Below are 22,197 nucleotides of genomic sequence, written 5' to 3'. Positions count from 1 at the left end.
GGCCAACTTCTGATTACTCCTGGATGAAAGGCATAGAGTTCCGAGCCGTAGCAGGGAGAATGGGAGGCTCCCCCAGGGAAGTTGCTATCATAGGTCAGCCCTATCCTCTGACGGTTGCATTGGACTTCTTGAAACCCGTCTTGTGTCCAGGGTAGGGATCAGAAAAGCCCCTAGATTGAGGCTGCTATGTACAGTGTCTTGGCCACTATGGATCAGTAGTTTTCTGATGGTCAGTAAAACTACTATGGTCAGTAGTTTTCTGGGGTCTGCAGTCTATGCATGTCAACTGTCTGTCCTGAGTGTACCCTCTCCCCCACTTCCACCAAGCTGGACTATTTCATCTTCTTATCCATAATGACCAGAAGTCTCTGGATCTGAAGGCTAGTGCCTGTGGAGATGTACTGCAGGGCACAGGTGAGATGCCTGGATCTGGTACCTCCTGCCTGCCCACTATGCACTGGGAGCTCCTTCTTGGAAGAGAATAATCCAGCACAGTGTGAAGCAGAGGATTACAGGCCAGGACCTAGGACAGAGTTTTAGCTGGTAAAGCCCCAACTTACTCTTCCAGCAAGTGGGTCATGGACTGTTGACCCATTAACAGACTGGTTAATTTGAAGGCATTGAGATCCTAGAAACAACCCTAGTCTTTCTCCTTGCTCTACCTGTCAAGATAATTTCCCTTATCCAGAGGCAGGTTAAGCAATTGCTTGGATTTTTATAATGGCCTCCTAAAAACTGTTCCTACTTCCATGCTTGTCCCTTATCACTTTAAGAAGTAAATCAGTTCATGTCCTTCCTTAGTTTACCCTCCATGGCTCCCCATCTGGCTCAGAGTGAAACAAAAGTCCTCTAATTGCCTGCAAGGGCCTATACTGGCCCTGCCCTACCACTGTACCTTAGTTCTTTGACTTCATCACTAGATACTTGCTCTCTTCCCAGACTGGCCTAGCCACATTGAACACAACAGGTGCACTTCTGCCTCCAGGTCTTTGCATTGCTGTTCTCTCTGCCTGAAATACTTCTCCCTCAGATATATATATGGCTTATTCCCTCACCTTCTTCAATTTTTTTTTTTTTTTGCTTCTCAGTGAGGCCTTCCCTTGCTACCCTATTTAAACTTGCAAATTGCTCTTCTTCCATTCCTCTTTCCTGTTTTAGTTTTCTCCACAGTAACTGATAAATATCAAACTCAGATACGCAGATGACACCACCCTTATGGCAGAAAGTGAAGAGGAACTATAGAGCCTCTTGATGAAAGTGAAAGAGTAGAAAACCTGGCTTAGAACTCAACATTTAAAAAACTAAGATCATGGAATCCAGTCCCATCACTTCACGGCAAATAGATGGGGAAACAATGCAAACTGACAGGCTTTATTTTCTTCGGCTCCAAAATCACTGCAGATGGTGACTGGACCCATGAAATGAAAAGATACTTGCTCCTTGAAAGAAAAGCTATGACCAACCTAGGCAGCATATTAAAAAGCAGAGACATTATTTTGCTGACAAAAGTCCATCTAGTCAAAGCTATGGTTTCTCCAGTAGTCATGTGTGGATGTGAGAGTTGGACCATAAAGAAAGCTGAGCACCGAAGAATTGATGCTTTTGAACTGTGGGGTTGAAGACTCTTGAGAGTCCCTTGGACTACAAGGAGATCAAACCAGTCAGTCCTAAAGGAAACTAGTCAATCCTAAAGGAAATCAGTCCTGAATATTCATTGGAAGGACTGATGCTGAAGCTGAAGCTCCAATACTTTGGCCACCTGATACAAAGAACTGACTAACTGGAAAAGACCCAGATGCTGGGAAAGATTGAAGGCAGGAGGAAAAGGGGATGACAGAGGATGAGAGGATTGGATGGCATCACCAACTTGATAGACTTTTGAGCAAGTTCTGAGAGTTGGTGATGGACAGGGAGACCTGGCATGATGCAGTCCATGGGTTGCAAAAAATCAGACCTGACTGAGCGGCTGAACTGAACTGATAAATGGATCATTTCTCATTGCATTTATCACATGAAATAGCATGTGATTCATTTATTTATTTTTGCCTGTTTTCTGTTTCTTGACTATAAAGTTTACAAGGTCAGGAATTTGTGTCTATTTTGTCTACTAATATATGCCTACCACACTTGGACACAAGACATTTGTCATTGACTATGACCACTCTCGGAGAAGGCAATGGCACCCCACTCCAGTACTCTTGCCTGGAAAATCCCATGGGCGGAGGAGCCTAGTAGGCTGCAGTCCATGGGGTCGTTAAGAGTCGGACACGACTGAACGACTTCCCGTTCACTTTTCACTTTCAAGCATTGGAGAAGAAAATGGCAACCCACTCCAGTGTTCTTGCCTGGAGAATCCCAGGGACGGGGGAGGCTGGTGGGCTGCTGTCTATGGGGTCGCACAGAGTCAGACACGACTGAAGTCACTTAGCAGTAGCATGACCACTCTGGACTGTATCCAGCATGTCTTACCCAGGTTCCCAGCAGAAGCCACGGGAATTCATGTCTATTCAGTGATCAGAGTAACAGGAAGAAATGGGGAAAGGGAGGAAGGAGGTCTTTCTTTCTCCTCCACTCCCCAAGGGTCCTCATACTTCTTTTCTTTGCTGAAAAAACAAAAAACCTTTGAGGTTGAGATAATATACACAGAGAAAGTGAGAAAGAAAATTATGTTCCACAATAAATAACAGTGTATTCCAGGGACTTCCTTGGTGGTCCAGTGGTTAAGAATCTACCTTCCAATTCAGGGGACACAGGTTTGATCTCTGGTTCTAGAACTAAGCTCCGACATGCCACAGGGCAACTAAGACCCAAAGCAGCCAAATAAATAAATAAATATTTTTTAAAACCAGTATATTCTGTACTTTTTACATGTTATCTGAGAGGAAAAATAGAAAATGAGAAAAAAAAAATAGTCTACTCAAACTCATGTCCATCGAGTCAGTGATGCCATCCAGCCATCTCATCTTCTGTCGTCCCCTTCTCCTCCTGCCCCCAATCCCTCCCAGTATCAGGGTCTTTTCCAGTGAGTCAACTCTTCACATGAGGTGGCCAAAGTATTGGGGTTTCAGCTTTAGCATCAGTCCTTTCAATGAATACCCAGGACTGATCTCCTTTAGGATGGACTGGTTGGACCTCTTGCAGTCCAAGGGACTCTCAAGAGTCTTCTCCAACACCACAGTTCAAAAGCATCAATTCTTCGGCACTCAGCTTTCTTCACAGTCCAACTCTCACATCCATACATGACCACTGGAAAAACCATAGCCTTGACTAGACAGACCTTTAACATGCTATCTAGGTTGGTCTGGAGAAGGCAATGGCACCCCACTCCAGTACTCTTGCCTGGAAAGTCCCATGGACGGAGGAGCTTTGTGGGCTGCAGCCCATGGGGTCGCTAAGAGTCGGACACGACTGAGCGACTTCCCTTTCACTTTTCACTTTCAAGCATTGGAGAAGGAAATGGCAACCCACTCCAGTGTTCTTGCCCGGAGAATCCCAGGGATGGGGGAGCCTGGTGGCCTGCCGTCTATTTAGTCACACAGAGTCAGACATGACTGAAGTGACTTAGCAGCTTAGCAGCTAGATTGGTCATAACCTTCCTTCCAAGGAGTAAGCGTCTTTTAATTTCATGGCTGCAATCACCATCTGGAGTGATTTTGGAGCCCTCAGAAATAAAGTCTGACACTGTTTCCACTGTTTCCCCATCTATTTCCCATGAAGTATGTTTAAATTGACATCAGAAATGTTTCAATGTAAGTTTAAATAACAAAGAATATTGCTTTTAAAAATGTGTCCATTGGGAATTGTTCACAGGTGAAATTATTTGAGATTTTCTTATGGTAACTCCAGCCCACCTCCCTCTTAAATGAAAAAGGTAATAGAGATAGGTAAAATATGTTCAGCAAAATGTTGATGACTTGAGGCTGGCTTGAAGGGCACATGGAAATTTGTGCACTATTCTTTCCACTTGTGTTTGTGTTTTGGTTTCTTCCTTTCATGTTAGAGATTTTCTTCAAATGACTTATGGTCTCTGTGCATTCATTTAAGTACAGAACATTAAAGGTGATTGAAAGTTATGTGTGGGATGGTGGTGCCTGTTGACTGAGTTTTATTAGAAGAGAACAGGTAGTAAATTGACTTTTTATATGAAAGGACCATATCACATTATCTGAAAAATTTCCCTCAAAAACCATCCGGTTTGTCCAGAGAAGAATCCTCTAGTCTCCCCGTCAAGAAAGGTATAAGCTCAGCAGCCCGAGTGCCAGAGGAAGGTAGGAAAGGGCGCTGTTGTTCTCTCTGTTCAGACTGTAAGCTCTTATGGACCCCTCCTGTTTTCCTTGCAGGGCTTCACTCCAGCTGTTCTTTTGCCAGGGCCTCCTTAGTGTAGACACCTCTAGTTTGGTTTCCCAGAGTATACGTCTCCTATTGCTTGGTGTCAGGGAGGGAGTCCATCTGTTCTTTATACAGGCCTTCAACTATTACCCTTCTTTTTAGCCCACATTTAACCCTCTATTGTCTTAGGTTTCCAGTCCTCAGCTTTGCTTGGCTTGGAGGAGCTAGTATCTTTCTTTGCCAAGACTGAGGGATCAGCTTCCTGGGCTCTGCTACTTTCCACTCCTGCATTCCTTTTCTTTTGTACATTGAGAGTGGGGTGATGAGTCTTCTTGTCTTATTGTAGATGGGGTGTCTTTTTCTGTTTCTCATTCTCCTTATTTTGCAGTGATTTTCCAGAGAAGTGAGCAGAAAGGGCCTTTTTCCACTATCTTGAAGCCAGAAGTCTGATTATTTTGATAATATTCTTTTAATATATTTAAAAAGTAATATCTAAAAGTTAATTTTAAAAATGCAATAAAGAAACCTTTATCCCTAAGAATATTAATACATTTAGTGCAAATCAAATTCAACATATGGAATGATTCCAGTCTTATAATTTTCCAGTCTTATAATTTGAATTTTTTTTTTTTTTTAGATGTACTGCTCAACTTGTAGGATCTTAGTTCTTTGACCAGGGATTGAACCTAGGCCCTTCGAAGTGAAAGCCCAGAGTCCTAACCACTAGACCACCAGGGAAGACCCTGGAATAATTTTAAAATAATTCTCTTTATAGAGTTCTTGAGTTATTTATTGAAGACCTTTTCCAACAATTAATAGGTTATCAGCAAGTTAGTTTATCTCCTTAATATTCCAAAACTTAAAACTTATTTTTAAAATGCTGTTTTTCTTGGTAGTTGTTTTGAAGTAAAATTGTATTTATGGCTATTGAAATTGAGCTAGTTGATGAAGCCTCTTGAATCCGCAGGTTCACTTCACATTAACCAGCATAAGTAGAGGTAGAGAGAAGGAACCGAAAAGACAGAGCAGCTGCAATGAATAAAGCCTTGGGGACAGATAAAAATAAAGACAAATAAGGTTCAGCCGTGTCCTTATCAGTGTCATATGCTAACTGGGTGGCAGTGGATGCTAATTCTCTAAAATCAAATTCTAAGAGGAAACACTTTTGCACCCTCAGCCTCACCCAATTACTAACAGATATTTGTTGTTATCTCCATTTGACTGATGTCTTTAACTCTAGAGTTACCTGAAATTCAGTTGCCAGGTTATCTCATTAGCATATGACACCAAAGGACAAGACTGAACCCTGTTTTTATTTATCTCTGTCCCAGAGCCTTCATTCATTGCAGCTGCTCTGTTTTCCGGTTACTTCTCTCCTCCTCTACTTCTATTCCACCTTCCCACCCCTATAGAATTTTTTCTTGTAATTATTTCCAATCAAATCCTTCAGAGGCAGGCAAAAATTATCTAGAGTATTGGAAAATGGAATAGAAATTCTCCTTTTTCTTCCCCAGTTCCCCTCAGATTCTCCTTAAAACTCACAAAACAGAAGTAGTAATGCTGTTGGAAATTGTATCAGTAGAGCTGTACCCTGGTGGCTCAGATGGTAAAGAATACGCCAGCAATTCAGGAGACCTGGATTCAGTCCCTGGGTTGGGAAGATCCCCTGGAGGAGGGCATGGCAACCCTCTCTAGCATTCTTGCCTGGAGAATCCCCATGGAAGAGGAGCCTGGGGGGCTACAATCCATGGGGTTGCAAAGAGTCAGACGCGACTGAGAGACCACAGCACACAGCACAGAGCTATATCTAATTTGACTCTGCAGATTCATTCTATCTTTGCTGATTTGTCCTTGCTTTTTTCCTCTTGCTTTGTCACAAATAGAATGTTCAGTGTTTTTAATGTTATCTAAAGGGTTTTTTTTTAATTTTTTTTTGCCAACAGTAGTAGGAAAATTTGGAGTGAGGTCATATGTCTGGCTTCATTTTCTTTTTTCTCAACCCTGTAGAGAAAGATAATGTAGAGGATTGAGGTGGATTTTCAAACATGGCTAAAAACAGATCTTTTATTTATCAAAAGAGACACTCAGACTCTGTGTTAGTCATTACATCACAGGTCTGACATCAGAGATTCTGGGGAACAAAAGAGTGGCAGGGAGGTGATGGTGATGAGGAGACTTGGAGGTAGGTAAGTGGAGAGAGAGAAGGAAAGAGAGAGAGAGTGTGTGTGTGCTGGGTGGAGAAGAGCAGAGGGTCATGCCTCTAGCTGCCCACACTGCTAGTGTCATTTCCCTGTAGGTACAAGTCTATATTTGCATTATCCTTGCTGTCATAAATGAGCCCAAGAGATGTGTAGGATTCAAAAGACCTTAGAATTTTAAGGGTAATTTAGAAACACCAGCATCAGTGTTGATCACCAAGTCCTGCCAGTCTGCGTCTTCTTTATCTCTTAAAGCTGCCTCCTCCTCTCCAGGCCTACCACCACTACCATATATATGATTTCCCACTTGAATTACTGCTTTTGTTTACCAAATGTCTTCATTTCCCTTAGTCACCATCTTCTTCCTCTAACTCACACTGCAACCTGAGAGAATTCCTGAAGACAAATATGATCATGCTACTCCCTTGCTTAAAATCCTTCTGTGGCTCCATTTTGCCTTAAGTGTAAAATCTAAACCCCTTACCATGGGTTCACTAGTTCTATCATTTTAATCCTGTTTCCTCCTTTGTACTTTGCAGCCACACATCCTCAGCTCTTTAGGGACCAATAACCTATAGTTCCCAGGAGCTTCCTGATGCTCTGTGGCCTTTGCACAACAGTTTTTCCCTGTTCGGATTGTATTTTCTCCACTCTTCACTCAGGTAATTCTCAAAAACTGATTCTTCAGAATTCAGATTAGATGTTACTTCTTGATAGTTTTAATAACAAGACTGAAATGAGGATGCCTTAAATGTCCCCTCAAAATATTTCCCTGTCACAGCCCCTACCACTCTATATTTCTATTTTTATTAATCATATTAATCATTATTATTGTTATATTACCATTTTTCAGCTTCCCTGATAGCTCATTTGGTAAAGAAAGTGAAAGTTGCTCAGTCATGTCCAACTATTTGCCAACCCCAAAGAGTTGGCTATTGTGAATAGTGATGCTGTGAACATAGGGATGCATGTACCCTTTTGAATGATAGTTTTGTCCAGGTATATGCCCAAAAGTGGGATTGCTGGATCATATGGTAATTCTATTTTTAATTTTTCTGAGGAACCTCTATTCTATTCTCCATAGTACTGTACTTAATTTACATTCCCACCAACAGTATAGGAGAGTTCCTTTTTCTCCACATCCTCTCCCAGTGTTTGTTACTTGTAGACAAACAAGTTTGAGTTTGTCTCAAAAAGTGAGTTTCCTTTTTAATGATAGTCATTCTAACCAATGTGAGGTGGTACCTCATCATAGTTTTGACTTGCATTTCTCTTATAATTAGTGATGTTGAGCATCTTTTCATGTGCCTACTGGCCATCTGTATGTTTTCTTTGGAGAAGTGTCTGTTAAGGCCTAGTGCCCATTTTTCAATTGAGTTGTTTGGGTTTGTTGTTGTTGTTGAGTTGTATGAGGTGTTTGTATATTTTGGAGATTAAGCTCTCATTGGTTGCATTATTTGTAAATATTTTCTACCAGTCTTTTCATTTTGTTTATGGTTTCCTTTTCTGTGTAAAAGCTTATAGGTTTGATTGGGTTCCATTTGTTTATTTTTGTTTTTATTTCTATTGCTTTGGGAGACTGACCTAAGAAAACATTGAATAATTTATGTCAGAGCATGTTTTCTTCTTGGAATTTTATATTGTGACCTCTTATGTTGAAGTCTTTAAGCCATTTTGAGTTTATTTTTATGCATGATGTGAGCGTGTGTTCTAACTTCATTGATTTACATGCAGCAGTCCAACTTTCCCAGCAACACTTGTTGACGAGGCTTTTTCCCAGTTTATATTCTTGCCTCCTTTGTTGAAGATTAATTGACTGTAGGTGTGCACACCTACAGTGTGTGGGCTTTTATTCTGGGCTCTCCATTAATCTGTATGTGACAAGTGCCATTTTTAGTACCTCCCCCCATCTCTCATTCCTTCCTTCCTGCCTGCCTCCTGTGCTTGAACAGCCTCGATTCCTGGCCTTACTATAACCCACTTTCATTGTTTGCTGGTGAATGAGCCCCTAGCTCGAAACTCTAAGATTAAAAGCCATTCCCAGGCATAGAATTTCCATGATATGTGTATGGGTATATGCTTGTGTATGTGTGTGTCTGTCTGTGTGTTGCCAAAGTGCACAAGCACTTTAGTAAGCACGTTATTCAACTACCCCATTTAGCAAAGCTGAGTCCAGGATTAAATTCTGTGGGTCCAGAGTTTTCAGGAGGTGACATGCTACCTTTGGTATCAAGTTTGATTAAACTTGATAACTTTAAGTGGTTATATTGGGGAGGAAGAATTAAATTTCTTACTCCAGAGAAAGAATTTTTTCCACTGACTAAGGAATAGAACATTTATTAAAAGTATCTTGGTGACCTGAAGGAGAGGAATGTACTTCTTTTACCTCAGCAGAAGTAAGTCCATGGCATTATTAGCACGTGGTAAAATTGAATAATTGAGCAACACTGACTACTTTGCGATTCAGCCTTCCAGCCCCTGCTGTGTGATTAGTTCAATCCAACCCTGCTGGCATGCTTGAGCAGGGAGCCTGCAGGGGATTAGGAAGGGAAAACCCTTTAAGAAATCTCAGGTACTAAAGACATTTGATTTAATTTAACATGTTACACATGGTAATCTGGTTTCCCTTGGCAACCTCCACCCTACACTACTTTATAATCAGAGGATGGCAGGGTAGATTACAGACTAGATGGCATCATCTGGAAGGAACCATAGAGAACAGATGTCAAAAGAGGAAATGAAGAGGTCACTAAAAAAGGACAGAAGAGTCTGAGTCCTCTGAAAAAAGGCCAGAGAGTTCTCTATGGTGCAGGTACCCAGGAGGGTTTCATTGATGAGGGAGGTTCCAGGACTGCCTACAGCAGAGCAGTCTGTGGTGTGAAGGAAAGGGATCAAATCTCTTTAAAGGGAAGTCTTTAAAGGGATAATAATTTTATTATTTGTGAATTATAGATAAGGTTTTAATTTAAAAATGACAATAATAGGTACCATTTATTAAGTACATGCCAGAAATCTTACTCGGTTCTTTGCATACATAATTTCATTAAATCCTTATCATATCTCTGCAAGGGGAATATTAATATCCCTTTATAGATGAGGAAACAAGTATTTATTGATCTCTTAAAGTATGGAGACTGAAGAAAGGTGGGGTAACACTGACTCCAAGGTTTCAACTTTAGGAGACCATTATTTATTTTTTCTATGATCTTAGAGTCCTAGAAGTCTTAATAGCCCCTGTTACAGAGCAGTATACCCACTAATGTCCATTAATGGTGACCTTTAGCCATCCAGAAAAATTTAAATTACAGTCATCTTTAGTCTTGTTGTTCAGTTGCTTAGTCATATCTGACTCTTTGCAACCCCATGGACTGCAGCATGCCAGGCTTCCCTATTCTTCACCATGTCCCAGAGCTTGCTCAAACTCATGTCTGTTGAATCTGCCATCCAACCATTTCATCCTCTGGCATCCCCTTCTCCCACCTTCTATCTTTCCCAGCATCAGGGTCTTTTCCAATGAGTCAGTTCTTCACATCGGGTGACCAAAGTATTGGAGCTTTAGCTTCAGTCCTCCTTTAGGATTGACTGATATTATCTGCTTGCAGTTCGAGGGGCTTTCAAGAGTCTTTTCCAACACCACAGGTTCAAATGCATCTTCGGTGCTCAGTCTTCTTTATGGTTCAGCTCTCACATCCATGCGTGACTACTGGAAAAACCATAGCTTTGACCAGATGGACCTTTGTCAGCAAAGTAATGTCTCTACTTTTTAATATGCTGTCTAGGTTTGTCATAGCTTTTCTTCCAAGGAGCAAGTGTCTTTTAATTTCATGGCTGCAGACACTGTCTGCAGTGATTTTGGAGCCCAAGAAAATAAAGTCTCTCACTGTTGCTGTTGTTTCTCCATCTATATGCCATGAAGCAATGGGACTGGAGTCCATGATCTTAGTTTTTTGAATGTTGAGTTCTAAGCCAGCTTTTTCACTCTCCTCTTTCACCTTCATTAAAAAGCTCTTTAGTTCCTCTTTGCTTTCTGCCATAAGGGTGATGTCATCCACATATCTGAGGTTGTTGATATTTCTCCTGGCAATCTTGATTCCTTGATTCCAGCTTGTGATTCATCCAGCCTAGCATTTTGCATGATGTACTCTGCATAGAAGTTAAATAAGCAGGGTGACAATATACAGCCTTGATGCCCTCCTTTCCCAACTTTGAACCAGTCTGTTGTTCCATGTTCGGTTCTAATTGTTGCTTCTTGACCTGCATACAGGTTTCACAGGAGGCAGGTAAGGTGGTCTGGTATTTCCATTTCTTGAAGAATTTTCCATAGTTTGTTGTGATCCACATAGTCAAAGGCTTTGGCATAGTCAATAAAGCAGAAGTAGATGTTTTTCTGGAATTCTCTTGCTTTGTCTGTGATCCAGCAGATGTTGGTGATTTGATCTCTGGTTCCTCTACCTTTTCTAAATCCATTTTGTATATCTGTAAGTTCTCAATTCATGTATTGTTGAAGCCTCGCTTGGAGGATTTTGAGCATGACCTTGCTAGCATGTGAAATGAATGCAACTGTATGGTAATTTGAGCATTCTTTGGAATTGCAGTGAAATTTTACCTTTTCAGTCCTGTGGCCACTGCTGAGTTTTCCAAATTTGTTGGCATCTTGTCTAACTCTCTTATGTTACACACTAGGAAACTGACTGCCAGACATCTGGTAAACCCTAAAGCCAGGTCTTCCAACTCCTTAATTTGTGTATTCCACCATGACCATACACTTTCAAAGAAGGCTTGAGTAAATGGAAGGCCGGAGGAAGGGGTCTTGCAGCACTATAAATGATATTAGTTTGAGGTAGCAAAGTAAACAAACTAATAGATTGGAAGGTGCTGATGAGACATTTAGGCACTGGGAACAGTTGTAGTTCTTACCTAACTAGTGATTAATTTATTCTGTTTAGCTAATATCTGATCAAATTGATGCACCTAATGTTTCTAAATGATCCTAACTAAGTCTTTAGAAGTCTCTGGTGCCCTACCAGCCATTTGAGGTTTAAAAGGACATATGAATGACAAAAGCTGTCTCTCCAGGTCTTAAAATGGGTGTGACTGGCCATTTTTGTGACATGTAGAAGCAGAGACTTACACATTTATGCCTCTGTTATGTTCACAAAATGCCGTATGCATGAGGCAGGCCATCTATTACCTTTCTTTAAGGTGAAAGCTATGGAAGTCTAATGGCAGACTGAGGAATCTGGTGTCACACACTTAGTATACAAGGCATTTTACATGAATTTCACTATATCCTCATAACAATTGCGATTGTAAATGTTATTGTTTTCGTTTAGGCAACTTTATCAGTTTTTAAAATTAATCCTTCCCAGAACATTTCCCCTAGCATTTTATTAAGAAAAATTTCAAACCTATATTAAAATTGAAAGAATTGTACAGTGAACACTCATATACCCACTTAGATTCTACACTTATTTTTCTATATTTGCTTTTTTTAATACACCTATACATTTATCCACCCACACATCTTAGTTTTTCTTATATTTCAAAGTGAGTTATAGACATTAGTACATAATACTCCTAAACACTTATATGTGGACATCATTAATTTGATTTTAAAATGTTAGCCCTATTAAAAAAAAAAAAAACTGAGTCCTTCAAATCTATGTTTTGGGGACATAGTATGTACTCATTCAGTTTGGGCTTTCCCCCATGAAACAGTAAGATATTTTAAGAGAAAAATGTGAGCCACCCATATTAAAAAACACTTGTAATTTATTAATGAGAAATAGAAATCTGTGGGGAGGAGGGGGATACCACTGTTGAATTCCTAGGTCACAGCAAGCCAGCACTGCAAATGAGGCATCTTACCTCATTTCTGATTTTAAATGAGACTGAGGTCATTGCCACATTTCTGAACAGTAAGTCCTCTTCTACAGGGGAGAGTTTGATTAGCAAATTACTTAAGCACTTTAGTAATGATATTGGAACCAAATTTCAATGAACATTTTTCCCTTTTCTCTTCTTTCTGGGTGTGACTAAATTGCCTACAGCATGCTGCTTGGTTGCTGGTAAAACAGGAAATGGGGTAAGTAATTTACATAGGGAATTTTTACTACCATTTAAATTTAAAGCTACTTGATTCTTAAAGTACTTTTACTATTACTCTTTTTTTAGAGTGAGTTCACTAGCTACTAGAGAAATTGGCACAAAGAAAAATTTTTATTTTATATATTTAGATGTTAACCTTGTTTAACTGGTTTATTGCACAGCATATTAGTAGTCTCATTTTTTTGGTAGATTTATCATGAACATAAGTGTATATTTTATAATCATTATGCACTTATATAATGTAGTTTGGCAGCTTATTTTAAAGGAACACATTTTATGCTGGTCTTAGAAACTAAATTATAAACCTAATTATGCTATAAAAGATACATAGTAAAGTCCTAGTTAAGGCAGAAAAACAGTAAGTTTATACATAGATAAGACATAGAAAACATAGGTCCACCATCCTTTATCTGAAACCCCTGGTGGCAAATGTGTCTTGGAATTTAGAATTTTTTAGACTTTGGAAATGTAATACAGCATAAATACCATATATGATATATCTCTCTCCTCTGGGGTAGTACTGTATTATCAAGCATTAATATTTCTGCAGTGAAGCATACCAATATTCACACCAAATTTGATAAACAAAGCCTTACATGTTCAAGTCAGAGTTTGGTTGCCAACTGAGTTAAGGAAAAAGCTCTTTAATTTCCCAGGGATTTCTGGATTTTGAAACTAAAAATTTTATACCAGTATGAAAAGGGCCATGTGACTATTGGAGGTTCCTATGTACTCCTGAAAGAAAACAACAGAGAGAAGTACAAATTTCTGTATCAGAATCTTATACTTGGTATTTTACAAAAAGTTAATTCATCTGGCATTTTTGGGTGTGTTGTATTTCACATCTGGCATTTTTGTGTGTGTTGTATTTCACATCTGCATTTTTAAAAGGGTAGTAACCACATAGTTATCAAAGGTTTTGGGGTTCTGTTAGGTTATGTTAAATTAGTCTCAAATGCTTGTGATTCTGGCATAATAAAATTTGATCCTGTGTTTGAGAAGTTTTTTATTAATAGCATCGTCAGAGCATGCTGTTTTTTAAATGCTTCCAGTTTCCATCCTCCTTGCTTATTGTAGTTATTTCTTATTGAATGATTTTAAACCAAGGTTAGCTCTTCCAAAAGATCCTGATCAATATAGGGATACTAAAACAGGAAAAAAATGCAGAATACTACTCTTTCCTCTTAATATCCCTAGTTCATTCTATAATAATAATGTCAAAAGGCTGTGGAGGGATTGCCATTAAAGAATTGATTCAAAGAATTTAGGGGAAATGGTATTGGATATTTTGGTTCATCTTTGCTTAAGAATGGTTATCCTGTTGTATGTATAGAAAAAGTGATTGTAATTGATATCCTCATCATTAGTTATCTAACAGAGGAGAGGGAAATGCCGTTTCTAAGTATTAAATTGGTACTGAATTTACCTTAATGACTACTGATTCCTCTAAAGGACCACCAATCATAAGCTAAGGACCTCTGTGAAAACATTCACCCTAAATTATATTAGAAAAGCTATTAGCCACATTCAGCTTGCAGGATTGAAAATCTGGTGTTTTAAGTACTATATTTTTGCCTTAAAGGTGAGGCTAAGGTTTCCAAAATGTCTGTTAACCCTTTCCTATAGTTCATTAATCTGGAAGGAAAAAAATACCTGTAGTTGAAGTTTTTAAACTGGAGTAAGGTGTTTTAAATTGAAACATATTTCAAAAACCATGAAGGACCTAAAATATCAATTTTCTTAAACACATAATGAGTAATGTTTTAATCTGTTTTTAGGATTGGCTTTGGCTACAATCCTTTGTATTTTAGACTGTCTAGAGTCTAAACAGTTTTAAAGGGTTTTCCATTCTTGTGTTTTCTGTTTTAACCTTTTTATTCTTTAAAATGTGTGCTCATACCTTAATTATTTACTTTCAACTGTGATGCTGTTTTATGCAAATATCATTAGTTAAACTGTTGATGTAATATCAAGATAGTCTTTGAAAATTCCTAAGATGTTTCTGATATTCAGAAAACTAGGAACAGTTTATGAAGCTCAAACACTTAGTGTTTGAATAAATTCATAAGTGTAGAGAAGTAATCTAATTTTTTGTCAGATGTAGGGCTTATCAGAGTGCTTCATTGTTAAAAACCACAAACCCAAAGCATAGGAAAGCATTCAGTTTAACCAGTTATCTCAGCTGGATTAAAATGGGTAGATCAGCTATTTCTTAATTTACATTTTTAGAGTAACAGTGGTCTTTATATTGTGTGTATATAATTATATTTTTAGATCAATTAAATTTAGCAATTAACAAAATTATTTTTGATTTTCTACTCATAGTTCACAGTGTCTTTGGGTGTTGAAGAATTAAATACAGTAGATATTGACTGTATTGTCTTTTTTTTAGTGAAAATTGGATACTTAAAGAAATGATTCACAAGTTGGCCTAAACATCTCTTTTGTTAAAAAGCAGTCCTGTAAATAGCTGTAACTGATTTAAAATTTTAATTATTTGAATGACATGGGCCTGTTTATTAGTGATATTTCAGAGTAGAGCTGTTTAAATATTACCATATCATGCTTTTCTTTTCTTTCACTTCAGTTCCTTTCTATCTCAATTTTAGGTTACAAACTAAAAGCTAGAAATCATAATTAGGACTTCCCCAAACCTATTTATTGGCTATGAGTAGATTTGAGGGGAATGTAAAATGTTTATTAAGACATGCATATGTTGTTAACTTAATGAACATTTTAGAGCAGTGATGCTTTAGGATTTAATCTTCTTTACCAGTAAAGAGAAGTACAGCTTTTAGATTGATTTCCCAAAAGTAAGTCCCCATTATCAGGAAGAAAGTAGATGTAAACATTTTTGGTCTGGGTGAAATTATTGTAATAGACAGTTTATAATTTCTGAGCAATAAACAATCTTCTCTATTCCTTCTTTCCATCTTCTGATATATAAATCCTGGAATCTGGCCATTTTATCTCAGAAAAACTCATTTGTATGCCTTTGTTTTTGAAACTTCAAAATTTGTCCTATATGCCATTAAAAAAAAAAAAAAGTAGTTTCTTGATTCTACTAGAATATAGGTCCATGAACTGAGGAAACTTTGTCTGCTTTGGTCTCTGCTTTCTATCTAATGTGTAAAATAGTGCCTTCACATAGTAGGCACTCAATACATTTTAATAATTGCATAAATTCTTGCCTTCATAAAAATGATGTTTTTCATATCAGTGAATTAATTTTTATGTTATTCAGAAAGCAGAGTCTGTCGCTGGGAAGAAATGATATAGTTCAGCTAAAAGAAGCCTACAAATGGATAACTCACCCCCTGTTTTCAGAGGAACTGGGTGTTCCCATTGATGGAAAGGTATTGGGTCATCAGCATTGTTAATTTTATTCTCTGGTTTTACTAGTTTTACTTCATTATATGGCAGAGTTTTGGTTACCCAAAAGAATCTTCTCTTTCAATAATCCAGTAAAAGGTTTTTAAGCTTTTACAGTTCTTAAATTGAGGTTAAAATTGAGATTAAAGTTTTTCTTTTTTAAATTTCTTTGTAATCAAGACACTTATGAGTATAACAGGTGCAGTGTACCCTAACTGACCTTAAAAGGTTAGAAATGAATTTGTGCCTTTAAGTATATTTATAGTTTAATTAGACAGATTTACTGATATAAAGCTATACATAAATAACTATGAACAAGTGTGGAGTCAACTCTAGACTATTTAATTTTGGTTGTCTGTGGCTAGTCTTGTTTTCAAATATGTAGACAGAACCTGTTCAACTATAGGGAGCATGAGCTCAACCTATCCCGCCTTGTTGGTATCTCAAATCCCTTTAATTTTAAGCAGACTGCCTTTGAAACCAGAACAGTTCCCATCCCCTCTATTCCAGGGTAGACCTTGCTTCAGCCTTTGAAATGGATTGAATTTTAGGGAAGAGCTCAGTAGATTTCCCAACGTGGAAACAGGACATATTCCCAGCTCATCTTAAATTAGATTTTAATAGTATGGCCTCATTGCTTCATCATTTTGCTTGAAGGAAATTCCCTGGGTATCAGACATACCCCTATTCAAATAAAATCACAAAACCATCTTTCAAAGCTAAACAATGAAAAAATTTTCCTCATTCTGAATTATATAGCTCTGTTTCCCTCTGTTAGTAAGAATAAACTCTGTCCTTTAAACTGAATACTGAAAAAATAGAGAATAAAACCACTTCACAGATAGTATGAAGAGGAAATGAGGTGATGAAAGTACTTTGGAAATTAGAGAAGTTATTGATGCAAAATATTTTTACCTCAAATTTCAGTTTGAAGCACAGATAATTTTACATGTTGAATCAGTAAGAACAGAAAATAGAAAACAAAAGATGCAGTAATGTTCTAATAGGTTCAGCATGAATGAAGTTTTCTTAAGTAAAAGGAATATGTTGTAATTTTAATTTTATTTTGTTGATTTGAGTAGAACAAAAAAAAATTAGTCCTTCACTATTGTGATTAAGAGTTGCTAATAGGCCTGCTGACGATCCAATGCAATCAATAAATATAAAATTCAATAAAAAGGAAGAATTATTATATGACATTTATATCTTTTTTTCAGTGTGAAATTTTGTATAATCTCCATGGAGGTAAATGTGTATAGAGTATGAAATTGTGCTTCTTTGTGTGTACAAGGATATTCATTATAGCATTTAAAAAAAATGTTTTTTAAAATTTATTTTTAATTGAAGGATAATTGCTTTACAATGTTGTATTGGTTTGCCATATAGCAACACTGTACCATTTTTTTTAAATGGTAAAACTTAACTACAAGTTAAATGTCCAGCAGTCCTTAGAGTTGAAAAGATGTTCATGACGTAATATTAACTGAATTAAGCAGTTTTCTAAATGTCTATTAAATATACAAAGAAGTATATATATTTATGTTTATATTCATAAAAATGGCTAGAAGGGAACATGTCAGACTGTTACTAGTTCTACCTCAGTGGAGTGGGATTGAAAACCCATTATTTTATAATATTATTATGTATTATATTTTTAAGGAAACAAAAAGTTAAGATCTTTCTTTTAAAAGTCATTCTATTAAAAAGTTTGAGAACTTAATAAAGAAACCTCATACAGAGTTTTTAGGCATGTGCATAAATAATAGTTGCTAATTCTAATCATAGTACTGACAGGAGTATGTCTTCGTTTGTTTCATTTACCCCTTTCCAGTTCCCTGAGTTCTCATTCATCTTCGTATCTAATTTATATACTTTACAAAAAAATCATACAAATTTAATTTGTTTTAAACTTGTTTTTTGTAGGATCACTAGTGATTGAGTTCTAGGAGTTAAAAAAAGAGAAAAGACTATTTCCTTTACAGCTGCCCTGTGACCAAGCTGATTTGAAAACAGTAGTATTTCCAGTTTTCCTTGTCACTTTTTCTGAGCCAATCTTTGAGAGTTAATTCTGTTTCCATTGATAAGTTGTTAGATGTTAGTTTCTTTTTGCTCATTTTTAAACTGTCTTTATAATTTTTAGAGCTTGTTTGAAGTGAGTGTGGTCTTTGCTCACCCAGAAACAGTTGAGGATTGCCACTTCCTGTAAGTTACAACTTAACATTGCCAGTTGTGCAACATTATTAATACCTTTTGATTTTCATGAAAATAGTTTTGTTCTCCTTTCTAGGGGGCCTATCAGAACTTGTCGTGTCTCTGAAGGTTTAAAGTGTGCTCTCTGATATGAGTCTAGACAGACCAATGTGGCTCATATAGGGATTCATTTTGTCCGCTTCTGATATCCTGAATTTAGCAGCTATGTTGTATAAAATATTTGAATTTTATCCACCCTCAAATAAACTCATTAATCTTTTATATTAACTTGAATTTTGTTTAGACGTGCAATATGCCCAGATTGTTTCAAGCCAGCCAAAAACAAACAGGTAAGGATTTCTGCTTCTTATTCTTTAGTGAGTTTTTTCTGAGCTGAATATTCACATTAACAACAAAAAGGATATGCATTAGAAATATTGGCCATCTATTATACTAAGAATCAATCTCAAACTATTTCCATTTGCTACATTCCTTTTTTTTTAAACTCTCAACGCCTTTGTGTGTGGCTCAGAAGTCGTAACACATTCTCATGCTTGTATCAGTGTCTGAATTGTTTCCCCAAAATTACACCATCTGGGAAAGTATGTTTTCAGTGTCATCACAGTTCCAAACTTCTGTCTAATATTTGTTTTCTAGAAATTGGTATTTTGAAAATATAATCCAAAGTAAATTGTTTTATTTAGGACAGTCCTGAATTAATAGAACCTACTTCAGGCTACATTTGCAAAAGGGTGTTTTATTTAAATTCTCCTTACTGTCTGATGTGAGCTGGCCTTCATGTTAATGAGAAAAAATAGTTAGCTTGTATTTTTAGTTCTGTCATGCCAAGATGGAATGGCCTGGCATGTTACTGACAGGTTTTCACAGCCCAGTTACTTAGCTGGTTTTGTATAAGCTCAGAGATTCTAGTTTTACTGACCGATGTTGTGGTTGTTAAACATAACTGATGTGTTGCTGTTGTGGTTGCTAAAAATAATATAAGTTTATCACCAAAGATACATCTTCTGGTCTTTCCTCTTACTTTGACTAATTGCTGGATCTTTTAGTACCTGGGGGAGATTGGAGGCTTGGGGAGTTTGTAACATTTGCCAAATGCCCTGTGCAGAAGTAATCAGAAATACAGATCAAGCCTAAAACCCTGCTTCCCTCCTTTTCTCACATCATGGTACATCTAGAATATCACCATGTTTGGCCAGCACCCCGAGGTTAACAGGTGAAGTTGCTCTAAGTTGTGAGCAGTAGGCCGAGGGGTTCTCATCGTTCCAGGCCCTTCCCCTTAACCCTCGTGACCTAGAAGGACCCGGGTACAGCTGTAGCTCACTGCTTTGCCATACCAACTGGGAAGTTCTGCCCAAATGACCTGTGAGCCATGTTTATATAAAGATCTAGCTCTATTTTTTGTCATCTTTGAGCAAGTATGTAAGTACCAGCATCAAATAATAGAGTAAGGAAATTTTTGTCGAACCATCAGAGATATCATGCCATTTGGTCAGTAAGTGTTGTTTAGTCTTAAGTGTAGTTTTCCTGCATTATGGCTGGGAATAAGTTGAATGACCTTTTGAGATTCTTCCAGGGTTGAGATTTCATATCTTAACAAACAAGCACTTAATTTTTAATTCTAATCCTCTGACAGAGTATGGTTTAGAAAATAATTTCTTTTGTTGCTGAACTATTTAGATATTGTTCCTATTTTCAGTCAAGTGTAGTTTCTCATAACAGACGAAATAATTGTAACTTATCATAGTGACCACATGAATATGCACTAATTAGTTCTAGTATGTCTACCATGAAGTTTGGCTTTTCTTGTTTTGAAAAACCCAAAGTGGGACATTTATAGATGCCCTTCTATTCAATATAGTGGATTTTATTTACTTTGTCTGTGGTTAGTGGGTGATACTGAATTGCTGGATGTCAAGACATGCTAGTTGGCTCTGTTTTACCCCTTATCCTGGCAGCCAACTCCTAAATTATGTACTGTGACCCTTGAAGGGATGTAGAGAAGAAAAGAGAGATGGGTCCATCTAAATTTCTTTTGAGGTCTCAGAAAAAATATTTGAAGCACATTTCCTGCCATGTCATCATTTTTTTGTATTTGAAAAATACCACATTTTGAGGGGAGTGGGATAGTGCAGTGAAGAAGACATATTTTGCTAGATCCACCTGATATTATAGACATAGCCTAAATTGAAGAGAAGCATCCAGTCCAGAACTGACAGTATGGACACTGCAGTATTTTCTTTATTTTCTTGAAGCTATTAAGTATTTCTCACTTTTAAGTATGGTTTAAAATGATTATAATTTCTCCAACCATGTGTTTCACCTCTGATGTTTTCTTATATAGGTGATAAAATGCTTTTTTTTTTTTTTTTCTTTTCATTTTACCCTATATAGTCAGTATTCACTAGAATGGCAGTTATGAAAGCTTTGAATAAGATAAAAGAAGAGGATTTCTGCAAGTAAGTAGAAGTATAGAAACAAGAAATAATCATGGAATTTTAGAATAAAGAGAATGTTAGAAATAATCTGGATTATCTCTGAAACAAGACTGGATGTATTTTCGGGACCAGAATTGTGTCTTAATCTCCATTATATCCCCAGTTCCTGGCTCAGTATCTGGCATGTAGTGGTGTTCAATAAATGTTTCTCAAAGTAATATTTGGATTTATGAATCATGTCCAACTTGTTTATCTTTTAGAAGAGGATGACTTAGCGACTTTACAGCAACAACATTGAGGTCCAAAGTGAAGGCTGACTTGCCTAAGATTGAGTGCTGGATGTTGAGCCAGGTTTCCTGATTCTCCAGGCTAGTACTAGCCCCATTACATCCCTCATCCTGGATTTCCTGCTATCATACATCTCCAGAAGAGAGAGGAAAAGGCTTATGAGTTTCCTTTCTTGCTAAAGTATGCTGAACTACAATAAATCTTACATTTTAATACTCAGTGTGTTCATTTCATTAATAAGATATTATCATAGTTATCCTTCCAGAATAGCCTTGAATAAATTTCAAACAAGGAAGTTATGAGGAAGGTTTCATATATTTTGCTGACTAAACATGTCTCAGAATAGAAGTATTTTTATTAAGGTTTTGTTGTTGTTGTTTTGACCATGCTGTGTGGGATCTTAGTTCCCCCACCAGGAATCAAACTTGTGCTCCTTGCAGTTGAAGTGTGGAGTCCTCACCACTGCACCGCCAAGGAAGTACCTGTTAAACTTTAGAAACAAAAGACAGTTACTCTCCACAAGCAGTAGTGCCTGAGTTTCTAAGTGATTTCTTTGTTAAGACATCTTGGGAAACTGAAAATTTCAACACAAGCATTTTGGATTAAATACACATTTAGTCATTTATAGAGAGACTCCAGTTCTTGAAAGTTCCCAGATGGTGGACAGAGAATAAAGTCATACATTGCTTTCTCCTGTCTGTCCTCAGCTGGATTGAAGTTTCTTAGCTAAAAGACAGAGTCAGCCACATTTCACTTTTTCTGGCTCTGTGGTCTGATTTCCAAGATCATAGTTGAAATGAAAAAAGAGAAAAATGGTGGACTACCCTCCCCACAGGTGTGCCATACTCACATGACCAATCTCTGACTGTACACCAGCTTTACCCAAATGATTGAGGATTTTGTAAGCAGCAGCAAGTGTTCACGGATACTAAAATGAACCCAGAGAGGCTTCTACTACATATGTGTGGATTTTTTCCCCCGAAATCTCAAGGCTGATGTTGAAAACTGTCATCTGGGAACATGAGGCCTCCTGAGTCTGAATGTTATTAGCAGAGCCCTGATTTACTTAGTGCAGTTCTCATGTATTAAAAGTGGTCCTCCAGAGGCCCAGAAGACCCTAACAGTCCCAAAATTTAAAATTCGGGAGAGGCTTAGTCCTTCAGAGACTCAGGCTCTGTGCATCTCAGGCAATGCTGATTCATGTTAGTTATGTGGTTCAATTTCATGTCTGGAAAATAGTAGCTGTAAAATTTATT

At 37.5% G+C, this 22,197-nt stretch overlaps 1 protein-coding gene across 3 annotated transcripts in view; it reads left to right on the top strand.

Moving 5' to 3' along the window:
* The window catches only part of PUS10 (pseudouridine synthase 10), a 78,812-nt gene that overhangs the window by 37,688 nt on the left and 18,927 nt on the right, over positions 1-22,197 (top strand). For all 3 annotated transcript variants that reach the window (XM_040224169.1, XM_040224168.1, XM_040224170.1), the window contains 5 exons: positions 12,578-12,612; positions 15,880-15,991; positions 18,148-18,209; positions 18,502-18,547; positions 20,610-20,674. In XM_040224169.1, the coding sequence (XP_040080103.1) occupies positions 12,578-12,612; positions 15,880-15,991; positions 18,148-18,209; positions 18,502-18,547; positions 20,610-20,674 (320 nt within the window). The remainder of the gene's footprint in view (positions 1-12,577; positions 12,613-15,879; positions 15,992-18,147; positions 18,210-18,501; positions 18,548-20,609; positions 20,675-22,197) is intronic.

Source organism: Oryx dammah, unplaced genomic scaffold, assembly GCF_014754425.2.
Source record: "Oryx dammah isolate SB20612 unplaced genomic scaffold, SCBI_Odam_1.1 HiC_scaffold_25, whole genome shotgun sequence".
In the NCBI taxonomy this organism is placed as follows: domain Eukaryota; kingdom Metazoa; phylum Chordata; class Mammalia; order Artiodactyla; family Bovidae; genus Oryx; species Oryx dammah.
This window is presented reverse-complemented; position numbering and strand designations above follow the sequence as displayed.